We start from the raw sequence: 27,269 nt of genomic DNA on the forward strand, positions 1-27,269 counted from the left end.
ACGTCAAAACTCTTTTTTTTTTAATCCTCTCAATACAAATATTATACTGTTACTAATTTTTTTACTAACGTAAAAGTAAGGTTAAAAAGCAGCTTTTGTTTTTTAAGCTTCTTGTCAATTTTACATTCGAATGGATATGTATGTACTTTGAAAAAGATGTCTTCTTAATGGACATACATGACTTACACAGATTTTCTATTGGTACAAAATTGATTTTAATTTGTAATATTTTTTATGGACACACAGTCAACGTTTTCTTCTTCAATGACTTTTTGAACAATAAATTAATATCTGATAAATTAAAATAACAATTCTTTACATTATATACTGAAAGATATTTGGAATCACATAATTCTTGCCGTGAATGATGTATTAAATCATATAATTCTTGACATAAATAATGAAGATCTTTTCTTTTCATTAAAGTATGACTTTTCAAACTATATTAATTAATCTGATAAATTAAAATAATTATAAACTGTTATTAATGTATATATATATTGAAAGACATATTAAATTATGAAATTCTTGCTGAGTGTGGATAATGAAGTAATACTTCTCCCTGTAAAGAGTTTTAGAAGCCTATTTCCAAGTTTCGACGTAGCCACGTTCAATTGCTTTTATATAACGACCGTCCATATAGCTTTTGAGGAGGGGATGATATCGAGCTCTCAACGAGCTTTTCGTCCCCCGACGAGGCCATTAGCCTGGCGTGATTTTAAGCGATCGCGAGCGTTGAACGCGCGCGACGTTTCGCGCTGCAACTTACGAGCTGCAGGACAAATACGACCTCAAATACGAATTGCGTGCGGTGGAAACGAGCGGTGACTGCCTCGCAGGTTCTAAAGGTCTTTTAATTACTCCTTCGCCCGGTGTCACGCGATCAGTCGATCCGTAGCGAGTAAGTCACGTAACGGATCACGCGAGAGAGAGAGAGAGAGAGAGAGAGAGAGAGAGAGAGAGAGAGAGAAAGAGACAGTAAAAGGATGAAGATGGAGAGAAGGAGAAAAAGGATGAAAGAGGGACAGGACGCCGTTAAACTTTGGTGAACCTCGATGGCCACTACCGTTTCACACGAGCGATCGCACCGATGATTGGATACCGTTGTTTAGTGGGATACCATCTCGTTCCATCTTAACTGGAATCGTTCTGGGATCCACGTATCCTCCCCTCACGATGAGTCTATTCCCGTCGGGCTGCTGCTCGTTGGAAGGATACCTTTGGGTGTCTCTGAAATACGCCTCCTGGCAGTCGTATACAGGTTGCTTCCTATTTCTGCCTACTCAAATTCTAACGACAAGATAGAAAATATTCAACGAATTTTTTCGTAACGTAAATTTATTGTTATTTGTCGTATCATTAGAAACTCGGCATAAAATATTCTTCAATTATCCTTAGTATACAGGATTTTGGATCATTCGCGTTTCGTATATTTTTTTTTCTTTGAAATATTAAGAGCACTTAGCTAAATAATGGTCTTTATTTTATCTTTTCTTTAATGTGCTTTACAAATACTTTCTAAAGATATTAAAGTATATGTAAGAATAATATAATAATTTTTCTATACTTATGAAAGTAATGAAAATTAACTCGGGACACGAACAGCCCATTATGTGTACAAAGGGTCGGAAAATTATGGTGTGTTCTAAACTTCTAAAAAGAAAACGCTGATTAAATAAAATTCACTAAAACTGAATATTGTATTTATATTACCCGTAATGTATCAATATATCTGTTTTTATGTTTGCTCCATTTATTTTTTCATATATATTTTCCATTATCTCGCTTAAATAAAGAATGACACCACTTGACTATTGTTTATTTAAAATTCATATAATTTCGCAAACATGATTTGTGACCATTTTCCTCTTGAAATACATATTTTTGTGATATTCCTTCGACTCTGCTGCAATTTTACTTATTTCGATTTGCTGTACCATATTATAGGATACGTGTACGTCCGTGGAATGAAATTTCGTTTTCCCGACGTCGTTGCGGATTCCATCCGAAAAGATGCTGAGCTTTCGTTTGGCGCAGAAAGCGCGAACGATTACGTGCCCCCTGTTTTAACCAATATATATCGAGTCTCGATATTGCACCATATACCTAAATATTCCAGATCACGTCGATGCCAACTGCCACATCATTTAGCGTTAATTTCTGTTAACGCGATTTGAAAGCTCTACTATTACACTTTTCTATTCTCATTTTTACCTCAGATTTACTAAATCCTTAAACTCGTGTTCCATACACTCTTGTTTTATTTGTTTAATATTATTAAATCAACTTAATTTTACTATTTTTTTTATTCAGTTTCTAAATTTATCGATTAAGCACAATATTAACTTTACGTTAACATATGTACTATTTTGTCGGGCGTTGAATATTATTTTTGCAAATATTTTCTTTATTATTCTAAAAGCGACTTAGGAAATTATACGACTTAGGAATTTATTTATTTATTTATATTTCTCCTTCTTTCTTTTCCACATTAATTTCTAAAATTATTAATATTTTCTCCATCGCGCTACATATAAATGTTCAATTCTCATGTGACAGCTGTTCTGAAAGTTCTATAGTTCTTATCACTTTTTACTGAATATTAAATTTTGATATGATAAAAATAGCTCTTTACTTACATTAAAAATCGTAAAATGATTCTTATTGATGTATCTATCATACCAATTATCTAACAATAAGTAAAAGGATATCGGTCTTACATACATAAATATTTTAGAATACGCCAATTATTCTATCATATTTAGTAGATTATTTCTGTTAACATGATTCAAAAGCTTTTTTTAAATTTTTCTTTTTCTCTTTTTTCACATTTTCAGTTATTAACTGATAACCTAATTTGTTTTAAAACATGTTTTAATATCGCTTAATACTCATTAATACATGATTTCTTTTTCCGGTAGTCGCAGAGTAACGTAATAAACACGTTTATATGATTATTCAATATTTTTAAGTTTGAACCTACTTTATTGAAGTCAAGTTGTGCGCATAAGATCTCAATGATCTTAGATTACTCGGAAAATTTCAAGTTACATAAAACTTCAAAGCGCGGAAGTTTTTATTTTTCTGCACGATCGGCAGTACTGGAGTTGCAGAATCCGCCCCGATGATCAATGTCAGATAGTTATCCGGAATTATTGAATAATTGACAATAAAAAGTGAAATTGATTCGATACACGAGTCTCCAGACATCTTTAGTCCGGAAATTTGGCGGAGGTTGGCTACTCACGCATGAGACTAACCGATACACACAATTTCCTCTCGCGACGAGTCTGGGACGTCCCAATATTCGATGAAAAGGTTTGCGACAAATGAGATTACGAAACTGTCCTACCGCGAGAGAGTGTTATCGGGAGGCGAAAAACGGCGCACCACCAACGGCAATCAGTGTAGTAGACTACGAACCCTCGTAATCGATTATCCTAAATGCGTACGTGAGATTATAAAGAGATAAGTATTAGATAGATGGGTAAATAGATAGATGAAGCATTTATTGATATTTTAGGGCAAGCCCTCTAAGAACATGCAGAAAGAGTAAACAACAAGGAAATGTAAAATAAGAAAATTAACAAACAAAAGTAGTATAGAAATTTGTAGAAAAACAAAATAAGAAAATTTATAGACAGCGTAAAAATTTCGAAAAAAATTTTAAAGTAAAGAAAATAAGATATAGTATAATATAATACAATAAACAAGAACAGCGAAGGAATATACATATAATATAAGAAAAGAAAACGAAAATAGCAATCGACATAAGATAAAAAAAGAACAAAGAAACAGAGGAAAAACCGAAAGCAAGAAAGAGAGAGAGAGAGAGAAAATGAATAAATGAATTTTTATTAGCTTCCTCTCATACATTTATTTTGAAAATACAACTCTTACAAATAATTTAAAGTTTAAATTTTATTGAGAGAGAAAGAGAGAAAGGGGGAAAGAGAAGGAGAGGGTCTTTTCCATGAGCGAGTTAATACCGGGAGTAAGTTCGTCGATACAAAATAATCCGTGGTGACAAATGTCACGGCGAGACAGGTCTTGGTAGAGAGGCTTCGGTTCGACGGTCGTATAAATTTGTAGATTCCAGCGCCCGAGGGACGATCCTAGAAGATACCTACCTACCTATCTACTTAGCTACGTTGTTCCGAATCGGCGATTCGCAAGATACATGGTCGGTTGTTAGCCTTCTAACGAGGCTTTAAGCCCCACCTGAGCGATGCCACTCGTTAACAGCGGCTACCGAAAGCTATAGTTACGCAGGAACGTTTTAAATCTTTCCTTCGCGCGTTTTATCAAGAACGTGTCTTTACTTTACGTGCAGTCGACGATATATACATGGCACTGGGTCAAATGCAGTACAAGCACAAATTACAGTTTTTATCATTTTAATAGTTCGCCATTTTTTTGAACGTCACCACAAACCTATTAGTTGGTTTTTAATTTCAATAAAATATTAGCAGCTCTTAACCAGATATTTTTCCCACTTAAACATTTTACTATTAAAATGTTTATTGTTTAAATTTTGAAATTACTAAAAACAGACAATATGTACTTTGTAAATTGTTTTATGAAGCAATTTATTAATCTCTTAATTTTGTTTTCATGTATTTCAATTTTCAATAGAGACTCTCTTCTGTTTGGAAATCGGATAAATTTGTGAGCTTTCAGGCATTATATTTATTGTATCTAATGAATAAATCGGCCTGATGTTTGTATTTCTGACGGCGGAAGGTTGTATTTCCCACCAACATCCGCGACGTTAATGTTGTAATAGACGTTACTAACGCGCATCAGGGAACTAGTTGGCATAGAGTAGTATAACATCCGCTCACTTCTTTCGAAGGAAACCAAATTCCGCGACATGGATACTTTGAGAGACACGAAATATGCAAATTGAGAGACGGCAATAAAAAAAAAAAGGAAAGTACACTCGTGACCTGCACTCGTGAATATGGAAGGGCAAATCTGAAATGTTAAGGAACACATTCGTGAGGCGAATTTAAAGTATATAATATATCATAACGCGTGCGTGTTTGTGTGTGTTTATTTTCCGGCGCTTATGCGAACGCATCGTAAAAAGCACGTTTTCATTTATGAAGAAGCGAGATACTTTTGGTACCAATCCACGCAGAGTGGACCTCAAAGGAACGTAAATTCTTCCGAGCTTTTATCAACACGTGAGCCGAAGCTCAAACGTTAAGTAATGTTAAATAAGAGAGACCATGGATAAATGTAACACGAGACGAAAGTAACAAATGTTATAAAAAAATATCAATCAACCAATAATTTTTTCCTTCCATTTTTATGCATCAAGTACACCCTCCCTTCATTGCAGTTATCGATAATACATACGTATGAATAAGCGATTCCTGAAATTCTATTATTTAAAAAAAAAATATTACTTTATTATTCTATTAAAATATCAAAAGTAAATTTTTAGCATCAGTTTCAATTGCGTATTTTTTTATTCTAATCGAGTGAAACTTTCTTTTATCATTGTATTAAATTTAAGGATAAGCATAATAGTTATTATAGTTGTAAGTTAGATGAGCATGTAATAAAGCGTTAACGAGACATATAGCTAATGGAGACAAAAGTAACAAGATGTTACTCTGTTCTCATTTGGCTTTTTTCTATATACTCTGCAGGAAAATCAAACTTGCTATGGAAAATTAACTAACTACATCATAACCCCCCTTGCCTAGAAAGTCAGACGTCCTTACATAGAGAGGAAGATGGACTGGACATCGTTTTGCGTGAAAGTCGAACCCTTAGGTAAGGAGGGAGGGGAGACGGATGGAGTGGACCTTGCTTTGTGTGAAAAGTTCTACGTTCTTAGGCAATGGGACAAATCTTACTTTGTATGGAAAGTCGGACGGAAGAAAGTCCACAGAAGTTCATTCTCTAAAAAAAAAGAAAATTGACTACTAAAATTTCAGTTTAACCCTAAACATCACAAAAACTATAATCGCCACAGTTCATGAGGTAAAATTATTCAAGATCGAACTACAATGCTATTGATTATGATTAATCTAACTATTTATCTAGATTAAAATTCATCTACATATTATCCTCAGTAAAATTTTTAATAGATCGTAATCTAACTATTTATCTAAATTAAAATTAATCGATGTATTCTCTTTGGTAAAATTTTTAACAGATTGTAATCTATAAACTATGTGCAGGATGACTAATATTTTTTATTTCATCAAAAATAAAAGAATATAACACATGAAAAACATAAATGTTATCACACTAATTCATCAACTGCATTACAATTCAATTAGACGTCATTCAATCATCATTAGAAAATTAATTAACTTAAGTCTAAAAAATATTTAATAAGCTATATTGACGAAAATTACTTTTAATAGTAAAATCAATTCCAAAAATATAACTCGTTTAATGCTGTAAGTAAAATAAGAGTATATATATATAACAAATCTGAATTAATCCAAATGTTAGATAGGATTAATCTCAAAGGTAAGACTAACAAATTTCATACATAGTATATAAGACCGATGTCTTTCACAAATATATTTATAATATTTGACACACGATACACATAAGCAAATAAAATACTTTTACACAATAAAAATTTATTTTTGCAATTAAATGTTATTATATAAGGTATTATCTCTACACTTCTATGTACATATTTATCCACATGTACCTAATGCTATTATTAAAAAAATACGTTTTAATAATGATTTAAATATTAGGTGTACAAATTAGTTCGGTACGTTTTTTGTGTTCAAAAATGCATTTATTTCAAAACAAAATGGATAAACAGATTAATTAAAGTATTGTCCATCGCTGGCGAGCAACTACTTTTTCCCATCTCTCGAATTCCATCTCGAAAAAATGATTCGTCGTTGGAGGCGATTATTTGGAAAACGGACCGAAATAATTTATACTCCTAATATATTTCTATTTGATTTGCTCATCTTCTTCTAATTGGATTGTTCATTCGATATTGTTTGTGAATTTCTTTCATGGCAAACTTTCTTGGTAATTAAAAATTGTATTAAAATTAATAGATATGTAGTAATGTTACTCACTAGCTAAAAATAAAATTACATGTAAATAAGCGCACAATACATCATATAAAACAAATAATCATTAACTCACCGCAACGAGAAGCGTTGCATCTAGTATAAGACCCTTAGCGGAAAATATATTTTCCCGATGCAGTACCTGCAAGGAAAATTGCTGCAACTTTAAAACATCAGATTAGACTATTTAATATAAAATTAAGAAATAATTTCTAACTGTGCAGATTTAATGTATAAAAATCGTCACACGAGATATCTTCACAAAAATGTATAAATTAAATTTTATTTACTTCATCTTTGATTTGTTCGTCGATAGTATCGTTCAGTATTTCATGTACGGTGATACCGACCATTATGGCTTCATCCTTGCCTGTATCACAAGCCCATGCCGTCAATGTTATTTTGATGAATTGATACGTTAAAGCCGTTACTAATAACACATCATGAAACGTGTGGTAACCATACATGTAAGCGTTCCATAAACAAATTATATAAAGATACAGACAAAAAGTAAGTTCAACGAAAGTCATAACTATGGTAGCAAGAAGTTGTAGACCGAAAACCGTATTTAACATTTGCACTGTGTCACTGATCATCAAATGCTGTGTTATCAATGCTTTGAGTTTCATAAGCAGGAACGGATTTCTTCGTGCATGATAAATTCCTCTCAAGAGATGAGGGTTATCATTTACCACGAGCTTCCGCAAATTCGTTAGATTATCGTTGATTTCCTTAAAACAGTATTTTATTACGCATACACAATTCATATACAACATATCCGTTTGAAATCCTATCAAGTGGATGCACGATACAAGAATCTTGTCTGCGTTATCAAAATCTAATAGAAAATAACAAAATATCATGTGTCCAACTACAAAAAAGAAACCAAAAATATCTTTAGCGTGAATCAGTCTAGATAGCTTTCGATATGAGTTAGGAGACAATATCAAAGAAATTTCCATTATATTTTGAAGTAAGTGCATCCGAAGATCTTTCATAATGTATGTAACAATCGCGATAAGTAGACCGTATATAAAATAACAATTGCGTTTTATAGTTATAAATGTGTTATCATACTTAATCGTTCCACTAATGTCAATCCCATACAGCATTATTAAAGTAAACAAACAGAAAACGCAAGTAATGACAGTTGTCAGAATATAGCGCTGTTTCGTAGTTTCAAAAGTTGAAGCGTTGATGCGATACGGAAATATTCCGAGTATGCTGCAGAAGGTGAAGCAAGGATACATAAGCGATTGAAAGTCGGTAGCATGGAACAGCTGCCATCGTCTCCACATTTTGTACTTAATGCATCTTCGAAATTTCAATAATATATTTATCATTATCGGTAGAATAGAAGTTCCTAACAACTTATATCACACACCAACTTAGATTAAACTGTCCAAAAATGACTATTCTTTATGGTTAACACAAGCTTTACTATGAAATTTTCTTTCTGTATGCAGCTTCTAATATCATTTGATGAGGATTTTTCATCGTTCTACACTTGGTCAGTTTCTATTTAAAACTGCAAGCACTTGCAGCATCGAAACAATAACTAACTGCTGAATTGTTAGTCATAAAGTAACCATGGTGCTCTTCGATCGGTAATCACCACCTTTGATGTGTAGAGTAGGGGAGACCAGAGACAAATGTAACGAGGGAAATATAGCTTAAAGGTATAAAATGTTATAAAAATATTTAAATCGACCAATAATTTTTATCCTCCATTTTTACACGTCAATCACAATCTTCTTTTACCTTTGTTCATAATATACATAAACAAGTGGTTATTGAATTTCTATTATTTTACTGATATAATATATTGAAAGTAATTATTTATATTTCCATAATGTTAGTTGTATATCTTTTCATTCTAATTACGTAAAATCCTCTATATTTAACAATATTTTTGACAATAGCCATGCAGCATATTAATAAAAGACTGCGGTTTTGTACTTGTATATTCTCAAGATTTACTGGTTTTTTAAATTTTTATTTAACATTGATAATAACCCGATCGGTGTCAAAGCGTTCGTATATATGTATATATTATATTATTTTATTAAACAAAATTGATTTCGCTCCTAGCTCTTCTTATTGTCATTATTAATTGTCTATTTCTGTTTGCATTGTACTAAATAGACATTAAATTAAAAAATAGGTACAAAATTTATTATGATTGGTGTGTTCGAAGAGCATGTAACAACGTGATAATGAGAGTTACTCATAATGCGATTAAAAGAAACAAGATGTTACTTTGTAATAATATCAGTAAAAAATCAAATTGACCAAACTGGCAATAGATTATAAACTAAAAACTAGCTTATACTTTGAATAAACCAATCTTTAATTTATAACCTCTGTTGTAAGTTTGTTTTAATTTGAATTTTTTTATTGATATTATTGCGTAGCTAAACCAGATATTAATATTATTCAATTACATTCTTCATATTCGCTTTCTTTTTATGCTGTGTTAAGCAAAATCAGACTTTCCATGCAAAATGATGTTTGTATCATACCCTTCTGTCAGTTACATCTCGTTAGTGGGGCAAATGGAATGGACTTCGATATTTGCGTGAAAAGTCGGACATTCTTAGGCAATGTGGGACAAAAAATTTACTACTAAAATTTCAGTTTAACTCTAAACATTACAAAAACTATAACCGCCACAGTTCATGAGGTAAAGTTATTCAAGATCGAAATACAATACTATCGATTATGATTAATCTAACTATTTATCTAGATTAAAATTCATCGACATATCCTCCTTAGTAAAATTTTTAATAGACCGTAATCTAACTATTTATCTCGATTAAAATTAATCGATGTATTCTCTTTGGTAAAATTTTTAACAGATTGTAATCTATAAACTATGTGCAGATGACTAATATTTTTTATTTCAGCAAAAATAAAAGAATATACATGAAAAACATAAATGTTATCACACTAATTCATCAACTGCATTACAATTCAATTAGACGTCATTCAATCATCATTAGAAAATTAATTAACTTAAGTCTAAAAAATATTTAATAAGCTATATTTACGAAAATTAGTTTTAATAATAAAATCAATTCCAAAAATATAACTCGTTTAATGCTGTAAATAAAATAAGAGTATATATATATAACAAATCTGAATTAATCCAAATATTAGATAGGATTAATCTCAAAGGTAAGACTAACAAATTTCACACATTAGTATATAAGACGATGTCTTTCACAAATATATTTATAATATTTGACACACGATACACATAAGCAAATAAAATACTTTTACACAATAAAAACTTATTTTTGCAATTAAGTGTTATTATGTAAGATATTATCTCAACACATCTATGTAAACATTTATCCACATGTATCTAATGCTAAAAGAATACGTTTTAATAATGAATTAAATATATTTCTATTTGATTTGATCATCTTCTTCTAATTGGATTGTTCATGCAATATTGTTTGTGAATCTTCTTCATAGTAAACTTTCTTGGTAATTAAAAATTGTATTAAAATTAATAGATACGTAGTAATGTTACTCACTAGCTAAAAGTAAAATTACATGTAAGTAAGCAATACATCATATAAAACAAATAATCATTAACTCACCGCAACGAGAAGCGTTGCATCTAGTATAAGACCCTTAGCGGAAAATATATTTTCCCGATGCAGTACCTGCAAGGAAAATTGCTGCAACTTTAAAACATCAGATTAGACTATTTAATATAAAATTAAGAAATAATTTCTAACTGTGCAGATTTAATGTATAAAAATCGTCACACGAGATATCTTCACAAAAATGTATAAATTAAATTTTATTTACTTCATCTTTGATTTGTTCGTCGATAGTATCGTTCAGTATTTCATGTACGGTGATACCGACCATTATGGCTTCATCCTTGCTTGTATCACAAGCCCATGCTATGAATGCTATTTTGATGCATTGAAACATTAAAGCCATTACCAATAACACAACATGAAACGTGTGGTAACCATACATGTAAGTGTTCCATAAAGAAATTATATAAAGATACAGTAAAAAAGTAAGTTCAACGAAAGTCAAAACTATGGTAGCAAGAAGTTGTAGACCGAAAACCATATTTAACATTTGCACTGTGTCACTGATCATCAAATGCTGTGTTATCAATGCTTTGAGTTTCATAAGCAGGAACGAATTTCTTCGTGCATGATAAATTCCTCTCAAGAGATGAGGGTTATCATTCACCACGAGCTTCCGCAAATTCGTTAGATTATCGTTGATTTCCTTAAAACAGTATTTTATTACGCATACACAATTCATATACAACATATCCGTTTGAAATCCTATCAAGTGGATGTACGCTACAAGAATCATGTCTGTGTTACCAAAATCTAATATAAAACAACAAAATATTATGTGTCCGACTAGAAAAGAGAAACCAAAAATATCTTTAGCGTGAATCAGTCTAGATAGCTTTCGATATGAGTTAGGAGACAATATCAAAGAAATTTCCATTATATTTTGAAGTAAGTGCATCCGAGGATCCTTCATAATGTATGTAATAATCGCGATAAGTAGACCGTATATAAAATAACAATTGCGTTCTATAGTTATAGGTGTGTCATCATATTTAATCGTTCCACTAATGTCAATCCCATACAGCATTATTAAAGTAAACAGACAGAAAACGCAAGTAATGACGGTTGTCAGAATATAGCGCTGTTTGGTAGTTTCAAAAGTCAAAGCGTTGATGCGATACGGAAATATTCCGAGTACGTTGCAGAAGGTGAAGCAAGGATACATAAGCGATTGAAAGTCGGTAGCATGGAACAGCTTCCATCTTCTCCACATTTTGCACTTAATGCATCTTCGAAATTTCAATATATTTATCATTATCGGTAGAATAGAAGTTCCTAACAACTTATATCACACACCAACTTAGATTAAACTGTCCAAAAATGACTATTCTTTATGGTTAACACAAGCTTTACTATGAAATTTTCTTTCTGTATGCAGCTTCTAATATCATTTGATGAGGATTTTTCATCGTTCTACACTTGGTCAGTTTCTATTTAAAACTGCAAGCACTTGCAGCATCGAAACAATAACTAACTGCTGAATTGTTAGTCATAAAGTAACCATGGTGCATTTCGATCGGTAATCACCACGTTTGATGTGTAGAGTAGGGGAGACCAGAGACAAATGTAACGCGGGAAATATAGATTAAAGGTATAAAATGTTATAAAAATATTTAAATTGACCAATAATTTTTATCCTTCATATTTACACGTCAATCACAATCTTCTTTTACCTTTGTTCATAATATACATAAACAAGTGGTCCTTGTGAATTTCTATTATTTTACTAAAACAGTGTACGTTAAAAGTAATTATTCATATTACCATAATGTTAGTTGTATATCTTTTCATTCTAATTACGTAAAATCCTCTATATTTAACAATATATTTGACAATAGCGGTGCAGCATATTAATAGAAGACTGCGATTTTGTACTTGTATATTCTCAAAATTTACCGGTTTTTTAAATTTTTATTTAACATTGATAATGACCCGAACGGTGTAAATAAACGCGTTCGTATATATAAATATGTAAATATTATATTATTTTATTAGACTAAATTAATTTCGCTCTTCTTATTGTCATTATTAATTGTTTATTTCTGTTTGCATTGTACTAAATAGACATTAAATTAAAAAATAGGTACAAAATTTATTATGGTTGTGTGTTGGAAGAGCATGTAACAACGTGATAATGAGAGTAACTCATAATGCGAATAAAAGTAACAAGATGTTACTTTCTTTACTGATATTATTACTTTGTAATAATATCACTAAAAAATTAAATTAGACCAAACTGACTATAGATTATAAACTAAAAACTAACTCATACTTAGAATGAACTAATCTTTAATTTATAACCTCTGTCGTAAGTTTGTTTTAATTTGAACTTTTTTATTGATATTATTACATAGCTAAACAAAGCCAGGTATTATATTAAGTTACATTCTTCATATTCGCTTTTTTTCTATGCTCTGTTAAGCAAAGTCAGATTTACCATGCAAAATGATGTTTGTATTGTACCCTCCTACCACGAAAGTCGGTTACATCTTGTTAGTGGGGCAGATGGAGTGGACTTCGATTTGCGTGAAAAGTCGATCGTTTCTACGCAAGGAAGAAATAGGATGATTTTCGCTTTGTATTAAAAGTCGGATAAAAGTAATTCTTTAATAGTTTATCCTATAAAAAGAAAATTATCTACCAAAATTGCATTTTAATTATAATTATCTCAAACATATAACAGACCGCCACACATATACGATAATTGTAAAGTTATTTGGGATCAAAGTACAATGCTATCGATTATGATTAATCTAACTATTTATCTAGATTAAAATTAATCGATATATTCTCTTTGGTAAAATTTTGAACAGATTGTAATCTATAAACTATGTTCAGGATGACTGATATTTTTTATTTCAGTAAAAATAAGAGAATATAATACATGAAAAACATAAATGTTATTACACTAATTCATCGACTGTATTACATTTCAATTAGATGTCATTCAATCATTATTAGAAAATTAATTAACTTAAAGTCTAAAAAATGTTTAATGAGCTATATTTACGAAAATTACTTTTAATAGTAAAATCAATTCCAAAAATATAACTCGTTTAATGCTGTAAGTAAAATAAGAGTATATATATAACAAATCTGAATTAATCCAAATATTAGATAGGATTAATCTCAAAAGGTAAGACTAACAAATTTTACACATTAGTATATAAGACTAAGTCTTTCACAAATATATTTATAATATTTGACACACGATACACATAAGCAAATAAAATACTTTTACACAATAAAAATTTATATTTGCAATTAAGTGTTATTATATAAGGTATTATCTCTACACTTCTATGTACACATTTATCCACATGTATCTAATGCTAAAAGAATACGTTTTAGTAATGAATTAAATATATTTCTATTTAATTTGATCATCTTCTTTTAATTGGATTGTTCACAAATATTGTTTGTGGATCTTTTTCATGGTAAACTTATTTGGTAATTAAAAATTGTATTAAAATTAATAGATACGTAGTAATGTTACTCAATAGCTAAAAATTAAATTACATGTAAGTAAAAAAAAAGCAATACATCATATATAACAAATAATCATTAACTCACCGCAACGAGAAGCGTTGCATCTAGTATAATACCCTTAGCGGAAAATATATTTTCCCGATACAGTACCTGCAAGGAAAATTGCTGCAACTTTAAAACATCAGATTAGATTATTTAATATAAAATTAAGAAATAATTTCTAACTGTGCAGATTTAATGTATAAAGTTCATCACACGAAATATCTTCACAAAAATGTATAAATTAAATTTTACTTACTTCGTCTTTGATTTGTTCGTCGATAGTATCGTTCAATATTTTATGAACGGTGATACCGACCATTATGGCTTCATCCTTGCCTGTATCACAAGCCCATCCTATCAATGCTATTTTGGTGAAATGATACGTCAAAGCCATTACCAATATCACATCATAAAGCGTGTAGAAACCATACATGTAAATGTTCCATAAACAAATTATAAAATAATACAGACAAAAAGTAAGTGCAACGAAAGTCATAACTATGGTAGCAAGAAGCTGTAGACCGAAAACCATATTCAACATTTGCACTGTGTCGCTGATCGTCAAATGCTGCGTTTTCATTGTTTTGAGTTTCATTAGCAGAAATGGATTCTTCTGCTCGTGATAAATTTTTCTCAAAAGATGTGGTTCGTCGTTCACAATCAACGTCCGGAAATTCGTCAGATTATCGTTGATTTCCTTAAAACAAGCTTTTAATACGCATACACAATTCATGTACAACATATCCATTTGAAATCCTGTCAAGAGGATGTATGCTACAAGAATCTTGTCTGTGTTTCCAAAATCTAATATGAAACAACAAAATATTATGTGTCCGACTACAAAAAAGAAACCAAAAATATCTTTAGCGTGAATCAGTCTAGATAGCTTTCGATATGAGTTAGGAGACAATATCAAAGAAATTTCCATTATATTTTGGAGTAAGTGCATCTTAGGATCTTTCATAATGTATGTAACAACCGCGATAAATAGACCGTATATAAAAAAACAATTGCGTTCCATAGTTATGGGTGTGGTATCATACTTCATCGTTCCACTTATGTCAATCCCATACAGCATTATTAAAGTAAACAAACATAAAACGCAAATAATGACGGTTGTTAGAATATAGCGCTGTTTCGTAGTTTCAAAAGTTGAAGCGTTGATGCGATACGGAAATATTCCGAGTATGCTGCAGAAGGTGAAGCAAGGATACATAAGCGATTGAAAGTCGGTAGCATGGAACAGCTGCCATCGTCTCCACATTTTGTACTTAATGCATCTTCGAAATTTCAATAATATATCTATCATTATTGGTAAAATAGAAGTTCCTAACAACTTATATCACACACCAACTTAGATTAAACTATCCAAAAATGACTATTCTTTACACCTTATGGTTAACACAAGCTTTACTATGAAATTTTCTTTCTGATGGAGCTTCTAATATCATTTGATGAGGATTTTTCAACGTTCTGCACTTGGCCAGTTTCTATTTAAAACTGCAAGCACTTGCAGCATCGAAACAATAACTAACTGCTGAATTGTTAGTCATAAAGTAACCATGGTGCTCTTCGATCGGTAATCACCACCTTTGATGTGTAGAGTAGGGGAGACCACAGACAAATGTAACGCGGGAAATATAGCTTAAAGGTATAAAATGTTATAAAAATATTTAAATCGACCAATAATTTTTATCCTTCATTTTTACACGTCAATCACAATCTTCTTTTATACCTTTGTTCATAATATTTATATATAAACACGTGGTTCTTGAATTTCTATTATTTTACTGAAACGGTACATTAAAAGTATTTATTTATATTAATGTTAGTTGTATATCTTTTCATTCTAATTACGTAAAATCCTCTATATTTAGCAATATTTTTGACAATAGCGATTTAGCATATGTATATACTAGAATAGAAGACTGCGGTTTTGTACTTGTATATTCTCAAGATTTACCGGTTTTTAAATTTTTATTTAACATTGATAATGACCCGATCGATGTCAAAACGTTCGTATGTAAATATTATTTTATTAAACTAAATTGATTTCGCTCGTACCTCTTCTTATAGTCATTATTAATTGTCTATTTCTGTTTGCATTGTACTAAATAGACATTAAATTAAAAAATAGGTACAAAATTTATTATGATTGGTGTGTTGGAAGAGCATGTAACAACGTGATAATGAGAGTTACTCATAATGCGAATAAAAGAAACAAGATGTTACTTTGTAATAATATCAGTAAAAAATCAAATTGACCAAACTGGCAATAGATTATAAACTAAAAACTAGCTCACACTTAGAATAAACTAATCTTTAATTTATAACCTCTGTTGTAAATTTGTTTTAATTTGAATTTTTTTATTGATATTATTGCGTAGCTAAATAAAGCTAGGTATTAATATTATTAAGTTACATTCTTCATGTTCGCTTTTTTTCTATGTTTGGTTAAGCAAAGTCAGACTTTCCATGCAAAATGATGTTTGTATCATACCTTCCTACTACGAAAGTCGGTTACATCTTGTTAGTGGGGCAGATGGAGTGGACTTCGATACGTGGAAAATCGGACGTTCCTATGCAAGGAAGAAATAGGATGGTTTTCGCTTTGTATTAAAAGTCAGATAGAAGTAGTCCTTTAATAGTTTATTCTCTAAAAAGAAAATTATCTACCAAAATTGCATTTTAATTATAATTACCTCAAACTTATAACAGACCGCCACACATATACGGTAATTGTTCAAGTACAGTTATTCGGGATCAAAGTACAGTGCTATCGATTAGTATTATTAATCTAACTATTTATCTAGATTAAAACTGATCGATATGTTTTCCCGGGTGAAAATTTTAATATATCGTAATCTAACAACTTATCTTGATTAAAATTAATCGACATATTCTCTTTGGTAAAATTTTTAGCAGATGGTAATGTATGGAATGTGTATGAAGGATGGCTAATTTTTTTATTTCAACAATAGTAAAGGAGTGCAATGAAGAAAGATATGAATTAGTTATTACACTAATTTATCAATCGCATTATACTTTCTTGAAATTTCTTTTAAACATCATTAATAAACGAATTAGCGTAAGATGCAAAAAAATATTTAATAAGATTTTATAATAATTAAATTTAACCATAAGGTCCACTTCAAAAACATGTTTCCTTCTTTATCATTAATGCTGTATGAAAAATAAGAGTATAATAAATCTGAACTAGATGAAATAGAATTAATTAAAAGTATCGCTAACAAATTTTAACCTCATATTAGTAAAATGATATCTCTTACAAAAATATTTATTACATTTGACAGACGGTACACATAAGTAAGACAAATATCTTTACTTAATAAGGATTTATTTTTACAGTTTAATGTTAACATTTAAGATTTCGTCTCTACATACACATATACATCCACATGCATCTAATGCTAAAATATACACACAAAAAATACGTTTTAATAATTAAATGTATTTATTTGATTTGATTATTTTCTAATTAGATCGTTTATGTGAAATTGTTTGTTATCTTTTTAAACTTATTTGGTAATTAAGAATTGTATTAAAATTAACAGATACGTAGTAATGTTACTCACTAGCTAAAAGTAAAATTACACGTAAGTAAGCAAATCATCATATAAAACAAATAATCATTAACTCACCGCAACGAGAAGCGTTGCATCTAGTATAAGACCATTAGCGGAAAATATATTTTCCCGATGCAGTACTTGCAAGGAAAATTGCTGCAACTTTAAAACATCAGATTAGATTATTAAAAGTATATAAAATTAAGAAATCATTTCGAACTGTGCGGATTTAATGTATACAGTTTGTCATACGAAATGTCATCACAAAAATGTAAAAATTAAATTTTATTTACTTCATCTTTGATTTGTTTGTCGATAGTGTCGTTTAGTATTTCATGAACGGTGATACCGACCATTATGGCTTCATCCTTGCCTGTATCACAAGCCCATCCTATCAATATTGAAAGTAATTATTTATATTACCATAATGTTAGTTGTATATCTTTTCATTCTAATCACCTAAAATCCTCTATATATAGCAATATTTTTGACAATAGCGATGCAGCATATTAATAGAAGACTGCGATTTTGTACTTGTATATTCTCAAGATTTACCGGTTTTTTAAATTTTTATTTAACATTGATAATGACTCGATGGGTGTCAAAACGTTCGTATATGTAAATATTATATTATTTTATTAAACTAAATTGATTTCGCTCGTAGCTCATCTTATTGTAATTATTAATTGTCTATTTCTGTTTGCATTGTACTAAATAGACATTAAATTAAAAAATAGGTACAAAATTTATTATGATTGGTGTGTTGGAAGAGCATGTAACAACGTGATAATGAGAGTTACTCATAATGCGAATAAAAGAAACAAGATGTTACTTTGTAATAATATCAGTAAAAAATCAAATTGACCAAACTGGCAATAGATTATAAACTAAAAACTAGCTCACACTTAGAATAAACTAATCTTTAATTTATAACCTCTGTTGTAAATTTGTTTTAATTTGAATTTTTTTATTGTCATACGAAATGTCATCACAAAAATGTAAAAATTAAATTTTATTTACTTCATCTTTGATTTGTTTGTCGATAGTGTCGTTTAGTATTTCATGAACGGTGATACCGACCATTATGGCTTCATCCTTGCCTGTATCACAAGCCCATCCTATCAATGCTATTTTGATGAATTGATACGTCAAAGACGTTGCCAATATCACATCATAAAACGTGTGGTAACCATACATGTAAGTGTTCCATAAACAAATTATGTAATAATATAGACAAAAAGTAAGTCCAACAAAAGTCATAACTATGGTAGCAAGAAGTTGTAGACCGAAAACCGTATTTAACATTTGCACTGTGTCACTAATCATCAAATGCTGTGTTATCAATTCTTTGAGTTTCATAAGCAGAAACGGATTTCTCTGTTCATGATAAATTTTTCTCAAAAGATGTGGTTTATCGTTCACCACGAGCTTCCGCAAATTCGTTAAATTATCGTTGATTTCCTTAAAACAGGTTTTTAATACGCATACACAATTCATGTACAACATATCCATTTGAAATCCTGTCAAGAGGATGTATCCTACAAGAATCTTGTCTATGTTACCAAAATCTAATACAGAATAATAAAATATTATGTGTCCAATTAGATAAGAAGAACCAAAAATATCTTTAGCGTGAATCAGTCTAGATAGCTTTCGATATGAGTTAGGAGACAATATCAAAGAAATTTCCATTATATTTTGGAGTAAGTGCATCCGAGGATTTTTCATAATGTATGTAACAATCGCGATAAATAGACCGTATATAAAAAAGCAATTGCGTTCTATAGTTACAGGTGTGCTATAATACGTAATCGTTCCACTAATGTCAATCCCATACAGCATTATTAAAGTAAACAAACAGAAAACGCAAGTAATGACGGTTGTCAGAATATAGCGCTGTTTCGTAGTTTCAAAAGTCAAAGCGTTGATGCAATACGGAAATATTCCGAGCATGTCGCAGAAGGTGAAGCAAGGATACATAAGCGATTGAAAGTCGGTAGCATGGAACAGCTGCCATCTTCTCCACATTTTGCACTTAATGCATCTTCGAAATTTCAATAATATATTTATTATTATCGGTAGAATAGAAGTTCCTAACAACTTATATCACACACCAACTTATTGTTAGATTAAACTGTCTAAAAATAACTATCTTTTTTTTTTACACCTTACGGTTAACACAAGCTTTACTATGAAATTTTCTTTCTGTATGCAGCTTCTAATATCATTTGATGACGATTTTTCATCGTTCTACACTTAGCCAGTTTCTATTTAAGACTGCAAGCACTTGCAGCATCGGGACAATAACTAACTGCTGAATTGTTAGTCATAAAGTAACCATGGTGCTTTTCGATCGGTAATCACCACGCTTGATGTGTAGAGTAGGGGAGACCACAGACAAATGTAACGCGGGAAATATAGCTTAAAGGTATAAAATGTTATAAAAATATTTAAATCGACCAATAATTTTTATCCTTCATTTTTACACGTCAATCACAATCTTCTTTTATACCTTTGTTCATAATATTTATATATAAACACGTGGTTCTTGAATTTCTATTATTTTACTGAAACGGTACATTAAAAGTATTTATTTATATTAATGTTAGTTGTATATCTTTTCATTCTAATTACGTAAAATCCTCTATATTTAGCAATATTTTTGACAATAGCGATTTAGCATATGTATATACTAGAATAGAAGACTGCGGTTTTGTACTTGTATATTCTCAAGATTTACCGGTTTTTAAATTTTTATTTAACATTGATAATGACCCGATCGATGTCAAAACGTTCGTATGTAAATATTATTTTATTAAACTAAATTGATTTCGCTCGTACCTCTTCTTATAGTCATTATTAATTGTCTATTTCTGTTTGCATTGTACTAAATAGACATTAAATTAAAAAATAGGTACAAAATTTATTATGATTGGTGTGTTGGAAGAGCATGTAACAACGTGATAATGAGAGTTACTCATAATGCGAATAAAAGAAACAAGATGTTACTTTGTAATAATATCAGTAAAAAATCAAATTGACCAAACTGGCAATAGATTATAAACTAAAAACTAGCTCACACTTAGAATAAACTAATCTTTAATTTATAACCTCTGTTGTAAATTTGTTTTAATTTGAATTTTTTTATTGATATTATTGCGTAGCTAAATAAAGCTAGGTATTAATATTATTAAGTTACATTCTTCATGTTCGCTTTTTTTCTATGTTTGGTTAAGCAAAGTCAGACTTTCCATGCAAAATGATGTTTGTATCATACCTTCCTACTACGAAAGTCGGTTACATCTTGTTAGTGGGGCAGATGGAGTGGACTTCGATACGTGGAAAATCGGACGTTCCTACGCAAGGAAGAAATAGGATGGTTTTCGCTTTGTATTAAAAGTCAGATAGAAGTAGTCCTTTAATAGTTTATTCTCTAAAAAGAAAATTATCTACCAAAATTGCATTTTAATTATAATTACCTCAAACTTATAACAGACCGCCACACATATACGGTAATTGTTCAAGTACAGTTATTCGGGATCAAAGTACAGTGCTATCGATTAGTATTATTAATCTAACTATTTATCTAGATTAAAACTGATCGATATGTTTTCCCGGGTGAAAATTTTAATATATCGTAATCTAACAACTTATCTTGATTAAAATTAATCGACATATTCTCTTTGGTAAAATTTTTAGCAGATGGTAATGTATGGAATGTGTATGAAGGATGGCTAATTTTTTTATTTCAACAATAGTAAAGGAGTGCAATGAAGAAAGATATGAATTAGTTATTACACTAATTTATCAATCGCATTATACTTTCTTGAAATTTCTTTTAAACATCATTAATAAACGAATTAGCGTAAGATGCAAAAAAATATTTAATAAGATTTTATAATAATTAAATTTAACCATAAGGTCCACTTCAAAAACATGTTTCCTTCTTTATCATTAATGCTGTATGAAAAATAAGAGTATAATAAATCTGAACTAGATGAAATAGAATTAATTAAAAGTATCGCTAACAAATTTTAACCTCATATTAGTAAAATGATATCTCTTACAAAAATATTTATTACATTTGACAGACGGTACACATAAGTAAGACAAATATCTTTACTTAATAAGGATTTATTTTTACAGTTTAATGTTAACATTTAAGATTTCGTCTCTACATACACATATACATCCACATGCATCTAATGCTAAAATATACACACAAAAAATACGTTTTAATAATTAAATGTATTTATTTGATTTGATTATTTTCTAATTAGATCGTTTATGTGAAATTGTTTGTTATCTTTTTAAACTTATTTGGTAATTAAGAATTGTATTAAAATTAACAGATACGTAGTAATGTTACTCACTAGCTAAAAGTAAAATTACACGTAAGTAAGCAAATCATCATATAAAACAAATAATCATTAACTCACCGCAACGAGAAGCGTTGCATCTAGTATAAGACCATTAGCGGAAAATATATTTTCCCGATGCAGTACCTGCAAGGAAAATTGCTGCAACTTTAAAACATCAGATTAGATTATTAAAAGTATATAAAATTAAGAAATCATTTCGAACTGTGCGGATTTAATGTATACAGTTTGTCATACGAAATGTCATCACAAAAATGTAAAAATTAAATTTTATTTACTTCATCTTTGATTTGTTTGTCGATAGTGTCGTTTAGTATTTCATGAACGGTGATACCGACCATTATGGCTTCATCCTTGCCTGTATCACAAGCCCATCCTATCAATGCTATTTTGATGAATTGATACGTCAAAGACGTTGCCAATATCACATCATAAAACGTGTGGTAACCATACATGTAAGTGTTCCATAAACAAATTATGTAATAATATAGACAAAAAGTAAGTCCAACAAAAGTCATAACTATGGTAGCAAGAAGTTGTAGACCGAAAACCGTATTTAACATTTGCACTGTGTCACTAATCATCAAATGCTGTGTTATCAATTCTTTGAGTTTCATAAGCAGAAACGGATTTCTCTGTTCATGATAAATTTTTCTCAAAAGATGTGGTTTATCGTTCACCACGAGCTTCCGCAAATTCGTTAAATTATCGTTGATTTCCTTAAAACAGGTTTTTAATACGCATACACAATTCATGTACAACATATCCATTTGAAATCCTGTCAAGAGGATGTATCCTACAAGAATCTTGTCTATGTTACCAAAATCTAATACAGAATAATAAAATATTATGTGTCCAATTAGATAAGAAGAACCAAAAATATCTTTAGCGTGAATCAGTCTAGATAGCTTTCGATATGAGTTAGGAGACAATATCAAAGAAATTTCCATTATATTTTGGAGTAAGTGCATCCGAGGATTTTTCATAATGTATGTAACAATCGCGATAAATAGACCGTATATAAAAAAGCAATTGCGTTCTATAGTTACAGGTGTGCTATAATACGTAATCGTTCCACTAATGTCAATCCCATACAGCATTATTAAAGTAAACAAACAGAAAACGCAAGTAATGACGGTTGTCAGAATATAGCGCTGTTTCGTAGTTTCAAAAGTCAAAGCGTTGATGCAATACGGAAATATTCCGAGCATGTCGCAGAAGGTGAAGCAAGGATACATAAGCGATTGAAAGTCGGTAGCATGGAACAGCTGCCATCTTCTCCACATTTTGCACTTAATGCATCTTCGAAATTTCAATAATATATTTATTATTATCGGTAGAATAGAAGTTCCTAACAACTTATATCACACACCAACTTATTGTTAGATTAAACTGTCTAAAAATAACTATCTTTTTTTTTTACACCTTACGGTTAACACAAGCTTTACTATGAAATTTTCTTTCTGTATGCAGCTTCTAATATCATTTGATGACGATTTTTCATCGTTCTACACTTAGCCAGTTTCTATTTAAGACTGCAAGCACTTGCAGCATCGGGACAATAACTAACTGCTGAATTGTTAGTCATAAAGTAACCATGGTGCTTTTCGATCGGTAATCACCACGCTTGATGTGTAGAGTAGGGGAGACCACAGACAAATGTAACGCGGGAAATATAGCTTAAAGGTATAAAATGTTATAAAAATATTTAAATCGACCAATAATTTTTATCCTCCATTTTTACACGTCAATCACAATCTTCTTTTACTTTTGTTCATAATATACATAAACAAGTGGTTATTGAATTTCTATTATTTTACTGAAACAATATATTGAAAGTAATTATTTATATTACCATAATGTTAGTTGTATATCTTTTCATTCTAATCACCTAAAATCCTCTATATATAGCAATATTTTTGACAATAGCGATGCAGCATATTAATAGAAGACTGCGATTTTGTACTTGTATATTCTCAAGATTTACCGGTTTTTTAAATTTTTATTTAACATTGATAATGACTCGATGGGTGTCAAAACGTTCGTATATGTAAATATTATATTATTTTATTAAACTAAATTGATTTCGCTCGTAGCTCATCTTATTGTAATTATTAATTGTCTATTTCTGTTTGCATTGTACTAAATAGACATTAAATTAAAAAATAGGTACAAAATTTATTATGATTGGTGTGTTGGAAGAGCATGTAACAACGTGATAATGAGAGTTACTCATAATGCGAATAAAAGAAACAAGATGTTACTTTGTAATAATATCAGTAAAAAATCAAATTGACCAAACTGGCAATAGATTATAAACTAAAAACTAGCTCACACTTAGAATAAACTAATCTTTAATTTATAACCTCTGTTGTAAATTTGTTTTAATTTGAATTTTTTTTATTGATATTATTGCGTAGCTAAATAAAGCTAGGTATTAATATTATTAAGTTACATTCTTCATGTTCGCTTTTTTTCTATGTTTGGTTAAGCAAAGTCAGACTTTCCATGCAAAATGATGTTTGTATCATACCTTCCTACTACGAAAGTCGGTTACATCTTGTTAGTGGGGCAGATGGAGTGGACTTCGATACGTGGAAAATCGGACGTTCCTACGCAAGGAAGAAATAGGATGGTTTTCGCTTTGTATTAAAAGTAATCGGATATAAGTAATCCTTTAATAGTTTATTCTCTAAAAAGAAAATTATCTAACAAAATTGCATTCTAATTATAATTATTTCAAACCTATAACAGACCGCCACACATATACGATAATTGTTCAAGTAAAGTTATTCGGGATCAAAGTACAGTGCTATCGATTATTATTAATCTAACTATTTATCTAGATTAAAACTGATCGATATGTTTTCCCATGTGAAAATTTTAATATATTGTAATCTAACCAACTTATCTTGATTAAAATTAATCGACATATTTTCTTTGGTAAAACTTTTAGCAGAGGTAATGTATAGAATGTATAAAGGATGGCTAATTTTTTTATTTCAACAATAGTAAAGGAGTGCAATGACGAAAGATATGAATGTTATCACACTAATTTGTCAATCGTATTACACTTTCTTGAAATGTCCTTTAAACATCATTAATAAACGAATTAGCGTAAGATGCAAAAGAATATTCAATAAGCTTTTTACAAAAATTAAATTTAACCATAAGGTCCACTTCAAAAACATGTTTCCTTTTTTATTATTAATGCTGTATGAAAAATAAGAGTATAATAAATCTGAACTAAAAATATACTTAATTAAAGGTGTTGCTAACAAATTTTAACCTCAACTTGTCATATTAATAAGATGATATCTCTTACAAATATATTTATTATATTTGACAGACGGTACACATAAGTAAGAGAAATACCTTTACTTAATAAGGATTTATTTTTACAATTTAATGTTAACATTTAAGATTTCATCTCTATATATACATATATATCCACATGCATCTAATGCTAAAATATACACACAAATAATTAACGTTTTAATAATTAAATATATTTATTTGATTTAATTATTTTCAAATTTGATCGTTAATGTGAAATTGTTTGTTGACTTTTTAAACTTATTTGGTAATTAAAAATTGTATTAAAATTAATAAATACGTAGTGACGTTACTCACTATCTAAAATTAAAATTATTTATAAATAAGCAATATACATTATATGAAACAAATGATCGTTCACTCACCGCAACGAGAAGCGTTGCGTCTAATATAAGACCCTTAGCGGAAAATATATTTTCCCGATGAAGTACTTGCAAGGAAAATTGCTGCAACTTTAAAACATCAGATTAGATTATTAAAAGTATATACAATTAAGAAATCATTTCTAACTGTGCAGATTTAATGTATAAAGTTTGTCACACAAGATATCTTCACAAAAATGTATAAATTGAATTTTATTTACTTCATTTTTTATTTGTTTGTCTATCGTGTCGTTCAGTATTTCATGAACAGTGATACCGACCATTACGGCTTCATCCTTGCCTGCATCACAAGTCCATCCCATCCATACTATTTTGACGAATTGATACGCTAAAGACATTTTCAATAACATTATTTGAAACGTGTAGTCATAATTTACGTTAATTTGCCAGAGAAAAATTATATAGAAATACAGACAGAACGTAAACTCTGCAAAAGTTATAACTATGGTACCAAGAAGCTGTAAACCAAAAATCGTATTCAACATTTGCACTGTGTCACTGATCGTCAAATGCTGCGTTTTCATTGTTTTGAGTTTCATTAATAGAAATGGATTCTTCTGTTCGTGATAAATTTTTCTCAAAAGATGTGGTTCGTCGTTCACAATCAGCATTCGAAAATTCGTCAGATTATCGTTAATTTCCTTAAAACAAGCTTTTAATATGCATACACAATTCATATACAACATATCCATTTGAAATCCTATCAAGAGGATGTATGCTATAAGAATCTTGTCTGTATTACCAAAATCTAATATAAAATAATAAAACATTATGTGTCCGATTAGATAAGAGAAACCAAAAATATCTTTAGCGTGAATCAGTCTAGATAGCTTTCGATATGAGTTAGGAGACAATATAAAAGAGATTTCCATTATATTTTGGAGTAAGTGCATCCGAGGATCTTTCATGATGTATGTAACAACCGCGATAAATAGACCGTATATAAAATAACAATTGCGTTCTATAGTTATAGGTGTGTTTTGATACTTATTCGTTCCACTAATGTTAATCCCATACAGCATTATTAAAATAAACGAACAGAAAACGCAAGTAATGACGGTTGTCAAAATACAACGCTTTCTCGTAGTTTCAAAGGTTGAAGCGTTGATGCGATACGGAAATATTCCGAGTATATTGCAGAAGGTGAAGCAAGGATACATAAGAAAATACAACGCTTTCTCGTAGTTTCAAAAGTCAAAGCGTTGATGCGATACGGAAATATTCCGAGTATATTGCAGAAGGTGAAGCAAGGATACATAAGCGATTGAAAGTCGGTAGCATGGAATAGCTGCCATTTTTTCCACATTTTGCACCTAATGCATTTTTGAAGTTTCAATGACACTTTTATCGTTGTCAGTAGAAGTTTAAA

At 30.1% G+C, this 27,269-nt stretch overlaps 5 protein-coding genes across 5 annotated transcripts; all 5 read right to left on the reverse strand.

The window, feature by feature from the left end:
- Positions 1-6,965: 6,965 nt before the first annotated feature.
- LOC108774305 (putative gustatory receptor 28a) lies at positions 6,966-8,365 on the reverse strand. The gene is made up of 3 exons (XM_018540380.1): positions 7,358-8,365; positions 7,144-7,230; positions 6,966-7,076 (listed from the first exon to the last, which is right to left on the reverse strand). The coding sequence occupies exons 1-3, from the start codon at positions 8,363-8,365 to the stop codon at positions 6,966-6,968; spliced, it is 1,206 nt and encodes a 401-aa protein (XP_018395882.1).
- A 2,136-nt stretch (positions 8,366-10,501) lies between these two features.
- On the reverse strand, positions 10,502-11,897 carry LOC108774314 (uncharacterized). Its single transcript, XM_018540389.1, has 3 exons — positions 10,890-11,897; positions 10,676-10,762; positions 10,502-10,612 (listed from the first exon to the last, which is right to left on the reverse strand). The coding sequence occupies exons 1-3, from the start codon at positions 11,895-11,897 to the stop codon at positions 10,502-10,504; spliced, it is 1,206 nt and encodes a 401-aa protein (XP_018395891.1).
- Positions 11,898-14,248: 2,351 nt separating this feature from the next.
- LOC108774322 (putative gustatory receptor 28a) lies at positions 14,249-19,830 on the reverse strand. The gene is made up of 5 exons (XM_018540400.1): positions 18,823-19,830; positions 17,878-17,964; positions 17,767-17,814; positions 14,472-14,912; positions 14,249-14,323 (listed from the first exon to the last, which is right to left on the reverse strand). The coding sequence occupies exons 1-5, from the start codon at positions 19,828-19,830 to the stop codon at positions 14,249-14,251; spliced, it is 1,659 nt and encodes a 552-aa protein (XP_018395902.1).
- A 2,300-nt stretch (positions 19,831-22,130) lies between these two features.
- On the reverse strand, positions 22,131-23,467 carry LOC108774784 (putative gustatory receptor 28a; the record flags this gene model as incomplete). Its single annotated transcript, XM_018540985.1, has 3 exons — positions 22,460-23,467; positions 22,242-22,328; positions 22,131-22,178 (listed from the first exon to the last, which is right to left on the reverse strand). Coding segments are annotated over exons 1-3 (1,143 nt in total), but the record flags the coding sequence as incomplete, so codon positions are not given.
- Positions 23,468-25,757: 2,290 nt separating this feature from the next.
- Positions 25,758-27,206, reverse strand: LOC108774332 (putative gustatory receptor 28b). The gene is made up of 4 exons (XM_018540411.1): positions 27,163-27,206; positions 26,101-27,064; positions 25,883-25,969; positions 25,758-25,817 (listed from the first exon to the last, which is right to left on the reverse strand). The coding sequence occupies exons 1-4, from the start codon at positions 27,204-27,206 to the stop codon at positions 25,758-25,760; spliced, it is 1,155 nt and encodes a 384-aa protein (XP_018395913.1).
- Positions 27,207-27,269: the final 63 nt, after the last annotated feature.

The sequence above is a fragment of the Cyphomyrmex costatus genome, unplaced genomic scaffold (assembly GCF_001594065.2).
Source record: "Cyphomyrmex costatus isolate MS0001 unplaced genomic scaffold, Ccosl1.0 scaffold1053, whole genome shotgun sequence".
NCBI lineage: Eukaryota > Metazoa > Arthropoda > Insecta > Hymenoptera > Formicidae > Cyphomyrmex > Cyphomyrmex costatus.